Source organism: Nuphar pumila, chromosome 5, assembly GCF_984573655.1.
Source record: "Nuphar pumila chromosome 5, dmNupPumi1.hap1.1, whole genome shotgun sequence".
Classification (NCBI taxonomy): domain Eukaryota; kingdom Viridiplantae; phylum Streptophyta; class Magnoliopsida; order Nymphaeales; family Nymphaeaceae; genus Nuphar; species Nuphar pumila.
Genome location: NC_143253.1, coordinates 6,346,214 through 6,362,419, shown reverse-complemented (window position 1 = coordinate 6,362,419; position 16,206 = coordinate 6,346,214). Strand labels below are relative to the sequence as shown.

The following is a 16,206-nucleotide window of genomic DNA, read 5'->3' as shown; positions in this document are numbered from 1 at the left end:
CACGGTTTCCATTGAATCCTTGAGAGGATTCCGCAGTGGCACTGTTAATAGGTCCATCTCATAAAGCCTGGTTCTCATGGTATCATATAAACAAAAACAAAAGCTCGACTTACTCAAAATTATACTCCAAAACTTGACTTGAGAAAACAGTAATTTGTGGTGCATCTAACTCTGATATTAAGGTTTTCATGTGACGAAACACTGTAGATCTTATTCCAAATGAAATCATCTTGCAACCAAAAATTAGGAAGTACTTCAATATCGTGATATAATAGAATCTTGCACAAGTTACAGTTGCATGCAATAACAAAAGTAATTCATGAACTTAGGACATGATGTTATTGATTCAAATATTTATGTATTCCATCAGAAAACTATGCAAGGGCACAAAAAAAAGAGGTCCCACATTTCACGTGTATGCGATAAGAATGAGATAAAAGGCATAGAAAGGAAGGACACCACCATCTTAGAAGTTGAAAATATAAGCACTTTATTACTCATTGGTTATGTTCCTCCAAGTATGAATAATTATAACCATAAGAAAGTTTAAGCACCTATACGTGGAAAAGGGTTTAACACAAAAAAAAACTCTTTTTTTCACACCTCTCAAGCATCTATCTTCCCGGATGTATGGAACTACCAAGGCATAAATAAAAGATGCATATCTTAGACACAAGCAAAGTAAACAGCTCCCCAATCCACCTTAGCCCGTGTTCTGCATTCCAGCAGCTATTCCCTTCATGGTCAATATGAGAGTATCCTCCAGGCCTGGGCCGTACTCACTCGTCGGGTTCAGCTTTACCAGCTCCGCAGCTGCCGTGTTCGACTCTGTGATCTCTTTTGATATATGAGGCCTCACCTTCACATGAAAATTGGGATCACGGATCCGTTTCATCGTGTATGCTTGGCACACATTGAGCGTTGTGATGTACGCATCTCGCAACTTCAGCCTCTGTTTCAAATAAGGATCTCCTTCAAGAAGATCCTTATGGCCAGCAACCTGCGCAAAGGCAAAAGAGTTTTTCAGGTCAGCAGAATCACAAAGCTTTCAGGTTTGCAACAAGAAGACGAATAAGCATATTAAAGTGTGTTAACCTGAAACCTGAAACTTTATATATATTTCATGGCTAAGAGCCTAAGAGTAACTTGAGCAACAATCAATTCAACCAGCAGTATTGGAACTATAGAACTCCAAAACAAACACAAATGATCTTGCCTGAAGAAGTAGGTGTTTGGTTTCCTCATAGTTGGCACGCAGACGCTCCCCAAATGGCCACAATTCTTCAGACACTAGCAGCTTGTCATACAGAGCAGCTATGCCAGGATCTCCCTTAGCAAACACCATCTCAACCAAATCAATTGTGACCCTGAAAAATGGCCATTCATTGTACATGGCTTGTAGAATGCTTAGGTTTCGGATATCCTTATCAAGGATATGCTTGAATGCTGCTCCAAATCCTAACCAAACAGGAAGGTGAAACCTGGTTTGTGTCCATGCAAAAATCCATGGGATAGCACGAAGCGATTCAATTCCCCCACTTGGTTTCCGTTTAGATGGCCTGCTTCCAATATTCATTCGACCATATTCCATCTCTGGTGTTGCCTGTTGAATTCAAAACAGATTTAAATTACAACCTGGTGTTACATTATATTGTAAAGCATTACAGAACTTTCACTAGAAGCATCTAAACAATAGCTTCCATACTTTACTGAAACAATTAGTGCTTAAAAAGGTATTACCAAGGGCCAGATACAACCCTGAAAAACCGTCAAGTGTAACAGAAAAATGATTTAGCAATTAAAGAAAAAAGTTGCATTACCAGATCAATGAAAATTTTTGATATCAACTACTGAAAACTAGTTAAAAGACATAGCAGAAAATTACCAAAGTGATACATGCATTTATAACAATTACCAATTGAACAGTACACACAAACCATTTTCACTTTGCAGCATTGCATGAAGCAAAAGACATTAGGGAAAGTATCTTGTAATGAAAAGTGCATGTGAGGACTTGGTTTGTAGCAAAGACCATAGGAAGAATACTTACAAGACGGAAATATTCGACAAAACGTGGTTCCTGGAAGACAATGGATCGATACTCCCTAGTGGCTATAACGGCCATTTCATCCATCAAGGCACGCCACTCTGGCTTAGGTGAGACTGGAGGACGCATACCATGCTCAAGGGTAGCAGCAGTGAAGCGCTGAAGAGTTCGGAAACATAAGTGCTCCTCTCCAAATGACTGCTCTATAACTTCTCCTTGAACAGTGACACGAAGAGATCCATGGATGGTATCTGGTGGCTGAGACAATATGGCAAGATGTGTAGGCCCACCACCTCTTCCAACTGTTCCTCCTCTACCATGGAACATTGTCAACTTCACTCCGTATTGCTTGGCAACCTTTACGAGCTCCTCCTGAGTTTTGTACAACTGCCACGCAGCTGACAGCCTTCCAGCATCCTTGCCAGAATCTGAGTATCCAATCATAACCTCTTGCTTCCCATCAATCCTATTCCTGTACCAATCAATTGAAAAGAGCCGAGCTACAGCAGCAGGTGCCCCTTCAAGATCGCCAAGCTTCTCAAACAATGGAACCACTCTCAATGGTTTCTTTACACGGCATTCACGTTGTAAGAGCTCAACAGCAAGAACATCTGATGGAGTTGTGGCCATTGAGATGATGTAAGCTCCAAAACTGTCAGAGGGAAGTTCAGCAATTACATGAAATGTGTCCAGCACATCAGCAATCTCTTCAGTTTTGGGAAGGTCAGGGCCAAACAATGGTCGTTTTCCACGGAGTTCTGACAGCAGCCATTCTTGACGCCGTTCCTCTGGCCAATCACGGTATGAACCAATGCCCAAGTGGTTAGTAATTGCATCCATGACATCAGTGTGCCGATCGGACTCTTGTCTGATATCCAGTCTTACAAGTGACAGACCAAATGTTGAAACTTGGCGTAAGAAATCCAGAAGACTTCCGTCAGCAATAGGCCGGTCACCGCAAGAGCAAAGTGATCTATAACATAGTTCAAGAGCTTCCAGAAACTATATTGTAAAACAATAAAGAAACAAAAATCTGATCAGTATCTGGACAAACAATAGAAGAGGATGCTGAAAAGCCATCACAGGAAACACAGACTCTTAATTCCCCAATTTCATATGATATGATAAATTTACTTGGAAAGCCATCACAGGATATTAAAAACTGAGAAATTGATAAGACCTTCTTGGGATTACTAAAATCAGTAAGAAGATAGGGGGGTTTAGTAGAAAGACCTGATCAACATTTGTAAAAGTAGCTTCCTCAGGAATGTCAGAAAACCCATTGGTGAGCAAATGGCGAGAACGCTCACGAGTATTGTACAGTTTGTCTCTAACATCTCCAAGTATAACTCGATAAGGCTCATTTGGAGGAATTTGCTTCCAAAATTCTGAATTAAAAAAATAAGATGATTCATGAATTGAAATCTTGGCAGAACCACAAAGGGTTTCACGTCCCTTATCATGAAAATGATGACAGGTCCTAAAAAGGCCTCAATGATTCAAATACAAGGGTTTCAGTTTATTTTTCCTTCAGCACAGGTTTTTTTTTCTTTTCATATTTTTAGAAGATTAAACATAATTACATAAGTCCAGAGTAAACATAAATCTCATCAGGCAAGCTAATCTCAGCAAAAGTTGTTTTTGATGCTACATCACCATTTATGCAGACCCACAGTTTTACTCTCGAAAACATTCAGATCTTAGCAAAATAATGTATAATAAAGCTTACTTTATATGCATACCTATATAATGTTTTGTATCTCTCCGTGAGGACCTATGCAGTTCAGTTGCTCGAAGATGAAGCTCATCACTGCAGCGCCACATAGATAACTGCAAAGAGAACAAATTGTTTAAAGCATCACAACATGCTAGTTGCTGGATAGGTCATTTGACACAAACATCCAAGTGTGCATGCTCTTATGTATACATGTCTGTGCCTCCATTTATGCATATGGAAGCATGCGCTCATGTCACTTCTGTTTCTTCATTTGACCACTCTCTCTATCCTCTCTATATATTTCTTTGCTATTAATTTTTCTTTAGTTTCTTATCCTTTCCTTTTTTTCTTTTCTTCATTTGCAGAGCAAAGAGAATCAGGAGCTAGAGAGCCTCCGGATCATTCCTTCAGCATTGCCACTCAAGGACCAACTAAGCAAAGAATAATTGTTTACAAATGTGTAAGTGCGTGCATAAGGGCATAAAAGAATGACTGAAGTTTTAATACCTCAAACATAAGGTCTTCTATTTGGGAATAGTATAAATTTGCAGCCATCATTCTAGCCAGCAAGCACACATCCCTTGTCACCTCAGGAGTCACTCTAGGATTTCCTGCAACAAAATGTACAGGTGTTAAGTTACTGAGAAAAGAGGAAGAAGAAGAAGACCAAGGCTATAGTTCAGAAATATTTTTAATCATACTGCTGCACAATGTTCTCATTTCAATTATATGATTCACAAGTGTATTTATACTTTATAGCTCTCATGGATGCTTAACAAGAGCATCAGAAAGGTAGCTGCCATCCTGAAAAACAAACCTTGTAATGCTCTCATAAAAATGAGCACTCTTCCCTCAAAGACTGTCATCCGTCTGCTCTCATAAAAGAAGGGTACTCTTCCCTCAGAGACTCTGGCATCCATTTATCATACAAGCAATGAGAGAGAGAGAGGTGTGTGAAATCATAAGAATCAGGAAATTCACCAAGATGAAAGTAAGATGAACTTCTTTGGTGTACAAAATATAGAATAAACAAGATCACCATGTCAATCATCATTGTCATAAAACAGGGAAACATAAACAGTTGTTCAGGAACAAAAAAAAGTTTTCAGAATAGTAAAATCTTACCATCACGATCGCCACCCATCCAAGAAGAAAATTGAATAAGAGGAGCATTATAAGGTACACGATCATCTATCCCTAGGTTCTTCAAGGCTGTGTCAACCCGACGTAAGAACCTAGGAACACCCTTCCAAATTGTCTCATGAAAGTAACTCATCCCAGCTCGCATCTCATCTTGAGGTGTTGGTTGAGTACGCCGGATTTCATCAGTTCGAAATGCAGCTTGAATCTGCCAAATGTTTAAGGGAAACAAGAAAATCAATTATGCATGTCATCAAGAAACAATTTAAACCATGAGAAGCATTAGGCTATTATGGTTCGTGGCAATATTTCTTTTACTACTCAGTAAACCTTTGCAGTCATAGCCTCATAGGTTGGATGCAAGTTAGGATTATGGCCCTTCAATTTCAAGTTTTCTGAGATGTTTGAAAAATGTAAGGAACTTTTTCTACCTCTAGTAGGCACAGTGTAGACAAGGGTTTGAACCATTGCTGTTAACACTTGAAAAAGCAGTTGCCATGGCAGACATACAAAAATAGAAAATCAAAATATGTACTATTAGGTTGTATTGGTGAAAACGAAAGGGAATAAACTTCCAGTGCAGTAGACCACTGACCCTTGTTATCTGAGTGATATGTGGTCCCTAAGCTCGTGATAGGTCAAGTCGAATATGATGTATAGATAACAGGTACATCTAAAAAATGATATCAAAATAACACTACTTCCAAACCAACATGTAAAATTATGTGAGACAGATGCAAATAGCAAGTACAAGATCAGGTCTCTCAAGAACCAATTGGGACCGATGAATTTGGATCTCAAAGGCAAAGGGTAAAAATTACAGAGAGAAAATCATGTTAAATCCATGACCTTTTTTTATGACCCTGAAAAATTAGATAATAAACTAGTTGAATAATCAATTATAGACGTGCAGTTAGCACATTCTTTATTATAAAAAAGGGAAAGTAAGACACACACCTGGCTATTAAAAACCTTCTAAATCAGGAAGAAAATGGTACATCTGCCATTTTTTACTAAAACTTACATGTCCCATACATGTGAATTTGACAATCATAAGTTGGTTTAACATATACCTTTTCCACGCAACAATTTCATTCTCATCTATCAAACAAGATATGTACTTGGCATGGTCCTAGACGAGCGAGTACAGGACCGCCTACTGCATCGAATGGGTCATCCTCTGAACCATATCTGGCTTTGCAATGGCAGTATTCCCTTTAGCTTGGATACCCCTACTACCATTAAATTGGTTGATTTGGAACATTTGACTAAGCAAATGTCATTCCTTTTGGCATTGGATTTGCTGGAAGCCATTAGGACAGCACTCGCCTGCCACCCAAATCAGCTTCTGGCCAATTTGGTGCCAGATGGTACTGGAAAATGCTAACCCACGTGTCATTTATATATGGCTTAACCTTTGAACCTTGGGAGTACTATATCCTACAGTGGCCCCATCGATTTTCTAATGTTCACATTAAATGTTTTGCGGATCTGACCATACAGGTTTTCAAGTGCAGAAGATTTTTAAAAGGAATCTATAAATTACTGGCACACAGTGCACCGAAATTTAATAAGAAAAAGAAATTAATGTCTACTTGGAAACAATTAAATCCAAAGCACGTTTTGTACTAAAAAACCCAAAGCAACCACATCCACAAGGTCTGATCATGACTTTGTACTAGCATATACCATACTATTGGAAGTACTAAAGACAAATCTACACACACATAGACATATGCGCACATTAAATGGCACTATTTTACAAATTAGAGTAGAAATAGAAAGTGAAGATTTAATATTGTACCATATTGAAATTAAATATTTTCTGGTTTAGGAGTAGGATGGGCTAAGGTTAAATCCAAGTCAGACGCATTCCTGCAACCTGGATCAGGCACCATGTTCGTCTAGGTTCGACGCATGTCAGTTTATACTGAATTCAACTCAAACCTACATGAATTCATTTAAAAGGTTAGATTAGGTAAAGATTCAAGTGGTCATAATCCTCTTCGAATCTAGATCAGATCTAAGTTAGTCCAGGTTGTGTATGGGCGACTTAGATGGGCTCCAGTCAAACCCACATGAGACAAGTTTTAAACTTTGCTAAAGATTCCTTCATGTTAAGACAGCACATGTATGTAGAAATGAAGTAATGAAATTAAGTGGATGATACACATTAATGTAATCATGTAATCAGTTGAACACAAATGTCCAACAAAGAGAAAAAGGAAAATTATTATGATCAGATCAAGTATCTGTCTTAACCATGTTTAGCTTCTCGCACTAATTAAATATAATGATCCTATGCATGTCCAATACATGTTTGATTACGGCCTAAATGTTTAGTGCCAGGCATGTCATGTTGTTTGAATCAGTTGACACAGGTATGTAGACCAAAATCGAGTTTGGTGGTAACGCATATCAGAACATTGACGTTAACAACTGGTTATACTTTTATTATGAGCAGCCCCCATTAAATGTGAAGAAAGTTTCATTTCAAAGAGTACATATAAATTATTGGCATGTCAGAACTTTGCCGTCATATTGCAGCAGTAATGCCAATTATGGCCAATCTGTACCATACCCTGAAAGTAGCGAGCACCTGCACAACTAAGGATAGAATTTCTTTATTGTTTATAAAAGTACAACAGAAAATTACCTCTCTTTGCAGAGATTCATCGAGCTCCTGCTTATCATCAGGAGTAATATCTTTGGCATACAATTGAGTCAGACAATCACGAATCCTGCAAAAGAGGAATTTTGGATAACATGTCATGTCATCTTCTTTTATTTTTTTCCTTTGGTTGGAAGAAATAAAATGAAATTCAAACTTAGGCAATGATGTTGTGTGCAATGAAGTATGCAGAATTACAAGAACAAAGTGCAAAAACACATACAAGTCCAAGAGTGGACAATACAAGGGCACAAAGGCACAATATAAGCACAAAAGTGCATAAGCACAAGTCCACTATGAGACAATACAAAGAGCCAACAAAGGCCAACACAAACAAGTAAAAAATATAATGTTTATTGAATATATGCTTGGGAAAAAGCATAGAAAGAATAGGGGGAGAAGACCCCTATTTATACACAAAAACAAACAAGAGAGGGAGACCCTTGGGAACTCCCAAATAGAGTCGTTGGGAGCTCCCAACGGTCACAATACACAAAAACAAAACAAGAGAGACAGAGACCCTTGGGAACTCCCAAATAGAGTCGTTGGGAGCTCCCAACGGTCACATTTGTGACCGTTGGGATTCCCAACGACTCTATGGTCTAAAAGACCATAGAGCCCCCAATGGTCTCCCTAATTACATTAGTATAAAAATAAAAAAGAAAATATAATAAAAAGGAAAAATACTGTTTTTAATAAACAGTATTTATTACACGCAAAAAGACAGAAATGCCCCTATAGGGCATTTAACTATTACAAGACTGACAAATAAATATATGAATATATGTATATATACAGACATACACATATTTTAACAGTTGTCTGCACGTTATTCGCTGTTTAACTTGGTACACGCATTGAGCAGTGCAAAACATTTAATATAATTGTCAAACCATATTGAGCAAACAATCAAAAAATTCTTGATGGTTACGAAAGAACAGAATGCCAATGATTGAGTAATTCATGACAGGAGAGAAAGATGCCCACACTTGGCTGCACTGTCTTCTGTATTCCGAGTTTTCTGACAGATAAACTACTTACAGCTCAAGGCCATTTGCAACACCAGATTTAGGAATTTTGACAGTTGAACTGAGTCTTTCGTCATACATAAACTGAACTGGACAGGGTTGTGGGATTGGGGCAAGCTGGCAGAATCTATAAATGAACTAGTTGACTCATCTACTAATCTGATTGAATCATGTCGAACTTTGGACCCAGAAGCAGGCAAGAACACATGCGGAATTCAAGACTTACTAAAACTGGAAGAGTCCATAAAAGGCTTCTCCAACTCCACTGGATCAGTGATGTAAGTCATCTGTTCAGTTGCTAATACATTGAGACCAAGTCAATCAGGCCCTTTCTGAACAATTGTTGCCCATGAATTCTCCAATTTCTATAACAAGTTCTCAGCTTCCAACCATGTCCATGAGTCTCTCAAAACAATTGTTTATGGTCTAATTAAAGCTAAGCTTGTTTGAACTTTAGCAAGCAAATTAGGTAGAGGAATATCCAATCTGATTAGAAAATGACTGTAATTTTAACATCAAAGAGAACTCATGATTCTAACAAACCTTCCATGCTTCTGAAGCAATGATCTTCGAACTGACTGAGTGGGATGTGCAGTCAGGACCAAATCAACAGTTTGGTTCTTCAGGGCATCAAAAACTTCTTCTGGAGACTTTTTCATCTGCACCACTAGTCTCTTGAGAGTTTCTTCAATATCTGATTCAGTTGTGGCTGAACTCTCATCAACAAAATCACCCTTTTTAAGCTTGTTTCGCCTTCTGTGTGCAATCTGAACCTCTTCAGCCAAGTTGGCCAAGCTAAGCATGTGAGAAAAAGACTTGCTAACAACAATAGAATCCCCTGGATCCAAACTTGTTAAGACATTTCCAAGCTCCTCAAGCTTGCGAGTCTCACGTTTCCCCTCATACTCGGCCGAAAGCTCATAGCAATCTTGAACCTAAAAGCACAAATTCAATTAAAAGCAAATCTATCTTATCAAAATCCCAACATCAATGAAATATCTTAAGTCTAACCGCAAGCATATTTAGTAAAAAGAAAAGGAAAAAAGGATCAGCCTAGAGTAACAAGATGCAATTAGGAATTTTCAGTGAGGCTTCTTTGGATCAATACATTCCAATTTGGTTTTCTTTAATCAAAAAAACATAAATAGACATACAAGTCCATCCATACTCCTAGAAAAATAGGTCAAAATCTACTCTCAGTATAATAAAAAAAGGTACTTTTTGATGGTAGTAGAGGAAATTTCACATATCAACCCAAAATTTAGTATCAGTCTTCAACTAAAGCATGTAACTGAAACTGGATTTCTTCAAGTCAAAAACATCAATCGGGTGAAACCAACAATCCAACAAAATTAACATCCCAACTTTAAGTATCGATCCCAAACACAGACAGAGAAATCTATACAAAAAGAACTTGCATATGAATAAAAAATGCTCGGTAATTTCGATTGATACCGTTTCTCCGATATCATCTCCGTGCAATGCTTGAAGAATGTCAAGGAAACGATCCAGAAGAAGGGCATCGTATTCCACCAGTTTATCGTCTTCTGAGACCTTTGCCGGCGCCAAAGCTCTCAATTGTGCATCAATTGATGCAAGCTTCTCCAATTTCGACATGGTTTCGCGATGAAATCCAAAAGACAAACACGAAGAGAAGTGTTGCCAAGATAGAAGGAAGTAAAAGAAACAGGTAAAACCTGCAAGGCTGCAATGAAGTTGATAGGTATCAGAAAAATCCACTAAAGATCACCAACCTTTACGGATAAAGGACATTCTCAACCACAATACCAACTAAGAAAAAGTTCAAAAAACCAATGTTTTGTAGCGAATTAAAGCAAAAGCCAAAGTACCCACAAAGCTAAAATATCTAATTTCTCATGAGATCGGTGCAAGAAGACAGAGTTCTCGTGAATAACACGTCAATTTACGCTATTGCTTCAAGGAATTAGGCTCAACCAAGATGAGGAAAAGAAGAAAAGCAAAAAGTAGAACATGGGTCTCACCTTTACCTACGCTCTGAAGAAGATTTTCACACCACAGTGAAGAGAGAAAACAAAAAAAAGGAGGGTGGGGGGTTGTAGAGTTGGATTGGAGTTCTCACATAGGAGTCTATGATCAGAAGTTGGCTATATATAATACGCCTTCCTGCAGGATTTGGAAAGCGTGATATTTTTAAAAAGAAGAAACAAAAAACGAAAAGCTTGGAGTAATCTTTAGAAATCACACTGATTCGATATTTTTTAAAATAGAGCGAGTGAACAATAGAGAGCAAGCTTTTCCGTACCTAAAATCTGAGAATATACCTTGAATATGCCAATTAAATTTTAAGACATTTTTCATAATAATAATAATAATAATAATATTAGTAGAAGTAGCAAAAACAATAACAAATTATTATTATTATTATTATTATTATAAAAAATAACGGTATTATTTGTGGTTGTAGCAGAAGCAGCCGAGGAAAGAGTTCTAGTTATGTATGAGTCGTTCTTTATTGCAATGAAACGTTTTTCTTTTCCTAAAAAAAAAAGGGAAGAGTTATAGTTGAAGTGGAATTAAAGGGAGCTGCAGAGTTAGATGACAAAGTTACCAGAATATCCATATTTTTGCACAACTTTAAAAAAAAATACTTTTACGTTATTAGACTCTGTATGAGGTGATAAAAAAACAAAGAATTTTTTCAAAAGCATACATAAAGTTTTGATAATAATAAAAAAATAATCTAAGGTTTTGATATTGCTAAAAAAACACACCTGAAAACGATTGCCGCCCTGTCCTTAACCAAAACTGCAGGGGCAGTTTTGTAAACAAAAGTGAATGCTGGACATTCCCAAACAGCATCATCGTTAGATTACCAAAATACCCCTGAATGGGGGAATCAGGAACCAGGAATCCCCCCACCCCACCCACCACTACACACACACGCACCACCACCAACAACAACACCAACAGCACCAAAGCGAGCTACCAGCACATGAGGTTGTCTTTCAAAGCGGCCGAGAATATGACCGCCCCGAATCCAGCCGATCGTCGCCACCACCCTTTCACACACACACACACACTCTTAAGGAAAACTCTCAGGTCAGGGTGGGCACGTGCCTACCCTGCCCAAACGTGGCTCTGCCTCTAGGTTAAAGTGTCATTTTAAATAATCAAGGGGACTGAAGTGATAAAAAATGTAACTTAATATGATCATATGAGCAAATTATTGAAAAGATAGACACTTGTCTAAAATCTTCTAAAATCTAGGTGGTTAAATGTAATTTGTCATGAGTTAAGCACCTATAATATTTTGTGATCCTAATATAAAAAGGAAAAAGTATGTCATCATGCATGCATTGTGATGACAGATATGCCTGTGTTGTTGCACAAGTTGTTATCAAAAAGTCAGATGGAATACGTATATGATGAGGCTAACTTGCATTTAACTTGCCATCAGCTGCAAACTTTCAAAAGAAATTTCAGAAAACCTGTTAGTTTTTAATTTTTTAATAAGCATTTTGTTTATATGCTAACCCCATACCCATTAGGTCCAGGCGCTTCATCTTGACTGCAAGTGGTGGTAAACATCTTGTTGTACGGTCAATAGAATGCCATATTTTTTTCTTAAAAAAAAAAAGAATGCCAGTTTTTTTTTATAAAAAAAAGTAAATGTGGCTAAATTAAAAAATCATGCGCACATGTAATTAGCTCTAATTTTATGCAAAACCTGTTTTTGGTGCAAGCAGGGCTGGTAAACAACACAAAGGACCCGAGTTTGAAGTGTTCAAGCTTGACTCATTCTTGAGGCGAGGAGAGCTGAGTTTTAGCTCATAATGAGCTTGAGCTAAACATTTCAAGCTCAAGCTGGCTTGTTAAAACACACACACACAGTTTGTTTCAAAGACTAAAGTCATAGGATATCAAGAAAATACATTGATTTTTAAAAAAGATATTGTTTAGAGCTGAAAAGAAAAATTATCTCTAAATTTATTGCTTCTGAACCAAATACTTCAATTTGGTTGTTCCACACTATATTTTATGATATAAAATATATTTATTACTGCTTGATGAGCTTCTACGAGCCAACTTGAGCTGAACACCTATTGTTCATGTTTACCTTGTCAAGCCTATTAATTTTACCAGTTTGTACAAGCTCTTTATAACCCAAACACAAGCAGCTGGGCTTGTTTCCAGCCTACGGTGCAAGTTGTAGAATCCAGTAATAGTAGTTTAGGTAAATCTAATGGACATGAAATAATATAGTTTCATCCTTTCACTTGAAAAGAAATATATTTGTAGTATATAAAAATACGTGCACCATATGTGAAAATATGTCATTATTTTATGTCTGAAATAATTAATTAACATACATTTACAGGTAAAGATTATACTATGAGGTGTCTCCTATTAGATAAGAAGAAATTTGCTATGAAATAAGAACAGAATGCTTAAGTTAATAGAAAGATGTAAGACAGAATTTATATGACCACAAGTACCAAACTTTTTTAATTAGGCTAATGTCATCGTTCAAATATTTTATTAATTTAATTTACATGCAATCCAACAGCTAACGATGAACCATTAGCCACATCCAATCTGTGGGCCAGCTGATATAGTGTCATACTACACTTCAATTTGCTTATTTTGTTTTTTTTGTTTAATTGCCTAACTTAACAGGAGCATATGTCACCATCATAGTGACCTAAACCAACAAATATCGGCAGCCAAAATCTCATGAGAAATTGATTTTTTTATATTTCTCACATTTTTAGCAAAATATTGGCAAAAAATAATTTAAAAATAAAAACTAATTTTCCGAGGAAAAAAATAGAAATGTAAATGGTTTCAGTATTATGTTTTTATTGGTCAGTCAATCATGAAAAAAATGCCACATTTGCAATGGCAATAATTGAGCAAACAATTCTCCATAATGCAAATATTAACAAATTGGTGGACTTTCAGGATAATCATGCAAATGGGTGATGACCTATTTAACACAAACTCTTCTAAGAGTGCCCTGCACTAGTGTCACACCTGCACCCATGCGGGTGCGAAGTGAAGTCAATCATAGTACTGATTCATTTTTGTCTCAAAGTAGATTTAGTTAACTCTAACCAAGTTCAGTTTTATCTATATTATATATATAAATATATAAATGCACACAAATAGACATATTGTTAACTTAAAACTGTTAAAAATTATATACCCTCCCCCACACCCAAGTTTTTGTTAAAGCATCTCCACGTGCACCTATGTGACATAGGTGATGACATTTTTGGAAAAGAATAATTACCTGTAATTTAGTGCACCACCTATGTGACATAGGTGATGACATTTTTTGGAAAAGAATAATTACCTGTAATTTAGTTCAATTCACCAATGAATTGCCTTCATTACACATTAGTTGTATATTATGTCTTAAAGACTCTTGGTTTTTGTCCTTGCCTAAACGGATCTGATAAGGGCTGGATCATGTTAAATCTGAGTTCAAATGTCAAATGCATGCAATAAATTAGTTAGTAATGCTACGGTGCTCCGTGAGTACCTACTCCCACCTACTAGAAAGTTCTATGTTTGATCTTCTCAATCAGACCTTAAAGATATATTAAACATAGATTATTTAATAGGAATCATGTTTTGGGGACATAAAATGGGATTTTTTAAGTCATAAAATTTTGGTATGAGCCATCTATTTTGAGGATCTTAAAAAACCTATATGTATGCCATAATCACATGATCCAAGACTTGTTTTCCACTAAAGAATAATTGTAGATCATATCTATAAGGTCTTATCAACAAAAAAAACCCAAAAATTTAGAAAAATTGAAGCTTCTATTAGGTGGGAGTAGGTTCTCTGGGAGCACCCTATCATTACTATACATTAATATCCAAGTGCAGTTCCAAATGGTATCTGGTGAGATAGCATAGAAAAAGCATCGAAAATCTACATAGTAGTACTGGATCCGGTAAAAATGGACTAAAAACAAGCCTTTTACATGTAAAAACTTATAAAAAAGTTTGGGTTTAATCCCAATGAGAATATAAATTCGACATAAAATACTGTTCCGAGTCTTCTGACTCCAAAAACAGCCCAATAAGCACGTTCATCAGTTTTTGGAATTATCTAAGTCAAATAAAGAGCATCACTTCGCATGGACGTATATATATATATATATATATATATATATATATATATATATATATATATATATATATATATATATATATAGAGAGAGAGAGAGAGAGAGAGAGAGAGAGAGAGAGATTGTGACCTTAGGCATTGAATTCTATGTACATGACAGATAATTTTAAGCACTGAATTCTATGAACAAGACAATAACCTTTCCTGTACTGAAAGGGAATAGAGTGCTCACATTATATAAACATGCATAGAAAAATACAAATTCAATATTGTCGTGAATAAGTAGTATCCATCTATATAGAAATTGAATTTTGTTTTTTGTAATATTTACACGGAAAAACTTCTCCATTAGGCTTGGCTGTCTGCCATACTTATTATCACTGTCCTGGCAGCGTAAAACTTCGTGAGCTTACCCTTCAGCTTGCGAATTCTTTTTACATGTAACAATTAAGATAATTTGTTTTTTTCAAATAACAGGGAAAAGCCTCCTTGCTCACCGAGTTCGTTGGCATAAAACGATAGGACTTGAACCGGTGCAACAATCGTTTTGATTAACTAGAAACGGAGCTGCTTAAGAGGGTTCTGCTCATATGAAAAGGGCGACTTGTGAGTGTCACCAAGTTAAAAATGTCACAAGTTCGAAATCTATGGATGCACATCCATTGTCACAAGATCAAAGCTAACAGAAAACTATTTACAATGGGCAGGGAAGGATGCTTGTGGAGTTTGCACCTTAGGCACCTGATCGCCCTCCATCAGGTCATGGGTCCCACACCTGACAACCCCTATCTTAACAAGACATCTGAACCATGACAGTGGTTTCTCCTCGTTATAAAAAATGCATATAGAGAATTCTAAAGAATGGTAACCTAAATTTCTCTCAAAGAAAAAGAATCCCAATTCTCCCTAAATCATTTTCTTCTCATATCATTTCCACCAATTCTCCCCATCCCAAGTAACTTTTCCCAGGCAAAGCCTAACCGCAGCTTGCCCTTCAAAAAAGAAGAAAGAAAAAACTTTTCCCAAACAAAGCCTAAGAGGAGGTAGAAAATGATAAGTCAATGCCATTATTGAGACCAATTAGTTTGGAAAATGATAAGTCAAGGTCATTATTGAGACTAATTGACGTATCAACCGATGATAATGGCACAAGTGCTTATATAAAGCAGGCAAAAGCATGACATGTAGCGTGTGAAAGAAAAGCAAAAAGATGTGGAAAACAGCCCCCCACAGCCCGGCCACCACACACGAAAAAGATGTGGAAAACTGAAATAGAATATGCCATTGGAAGCTATGACCGATCCCACAATGTTCTTGAACATTTGTAACATTTTGGTTAACAACTTAACATTTTTAAATGTAATTAAGGTCATGCTCTTCTTGATCTTATGATGTAAGTTATTTTGATCAAATATGACCCTCTAGATGGATTTAGCATGGTTGATTTAATCAGGATCGACCCTTGGATCATATTTTTTA

The 16,206-nt window shown here is 36.7% G+C and overlaps 1 protein-coding gene across 2 annotated transcripts; it reads right to left on the bottom strand.

Annotated features, from left to right (window-relative positions):
- Nucleotides 1–466: 466 nt before the first annotated feature.
- LOC149836598 (phosphoenolpyruvate carboxylase 2-like) lies at nucleotides 467–10,791 on the bottom strand. 2 transcript variants are annotated; one of them, XM_090005464.1, is made up of 11 exons: nucleotides 10,607–10,791; nucleotides 10,059–10,308; nucleotides 9,147–9,538; nucleotides 7,561–7,645; nucleotides 4,890–5,112; nucleotides 4,272–4,375; nucleotides 3,790–3,877; nucleotides 3,281–3,435; nucleotides 2,051–3,049; nucleotides 1,217–1,603; nucleotides 467–1,000 (listed from the first exon to the last, which is right to left on the bottom strand). In XM_090005464.1, the coding sequence occupies exons 2-11, from the start codon at nucleotides 10,218–10,220 to the stop codon at nucleotides 704–706; spliced, it is 2,892 nt and encodes a 963-aa protein (XP_089861590.1). In that variant the 5' UTR covers nucleotides 10,221–10,308; nucleotides 10,607–10,791; the 3' UTR covers nucleotides 467–703. The 2 variants fall into 2 exon arrangements, with proteins under 2 accessions (XP_089861590.1, XP_089861591.1); XM_090005465.1 differs by having other exon boundaries at nucleotides 10,059–10,300; nucleotides 10,607–10,719.
- Between the last annotated feature and the right edge of the window lie 5,415 nt (nucleotides 10,792–16,206).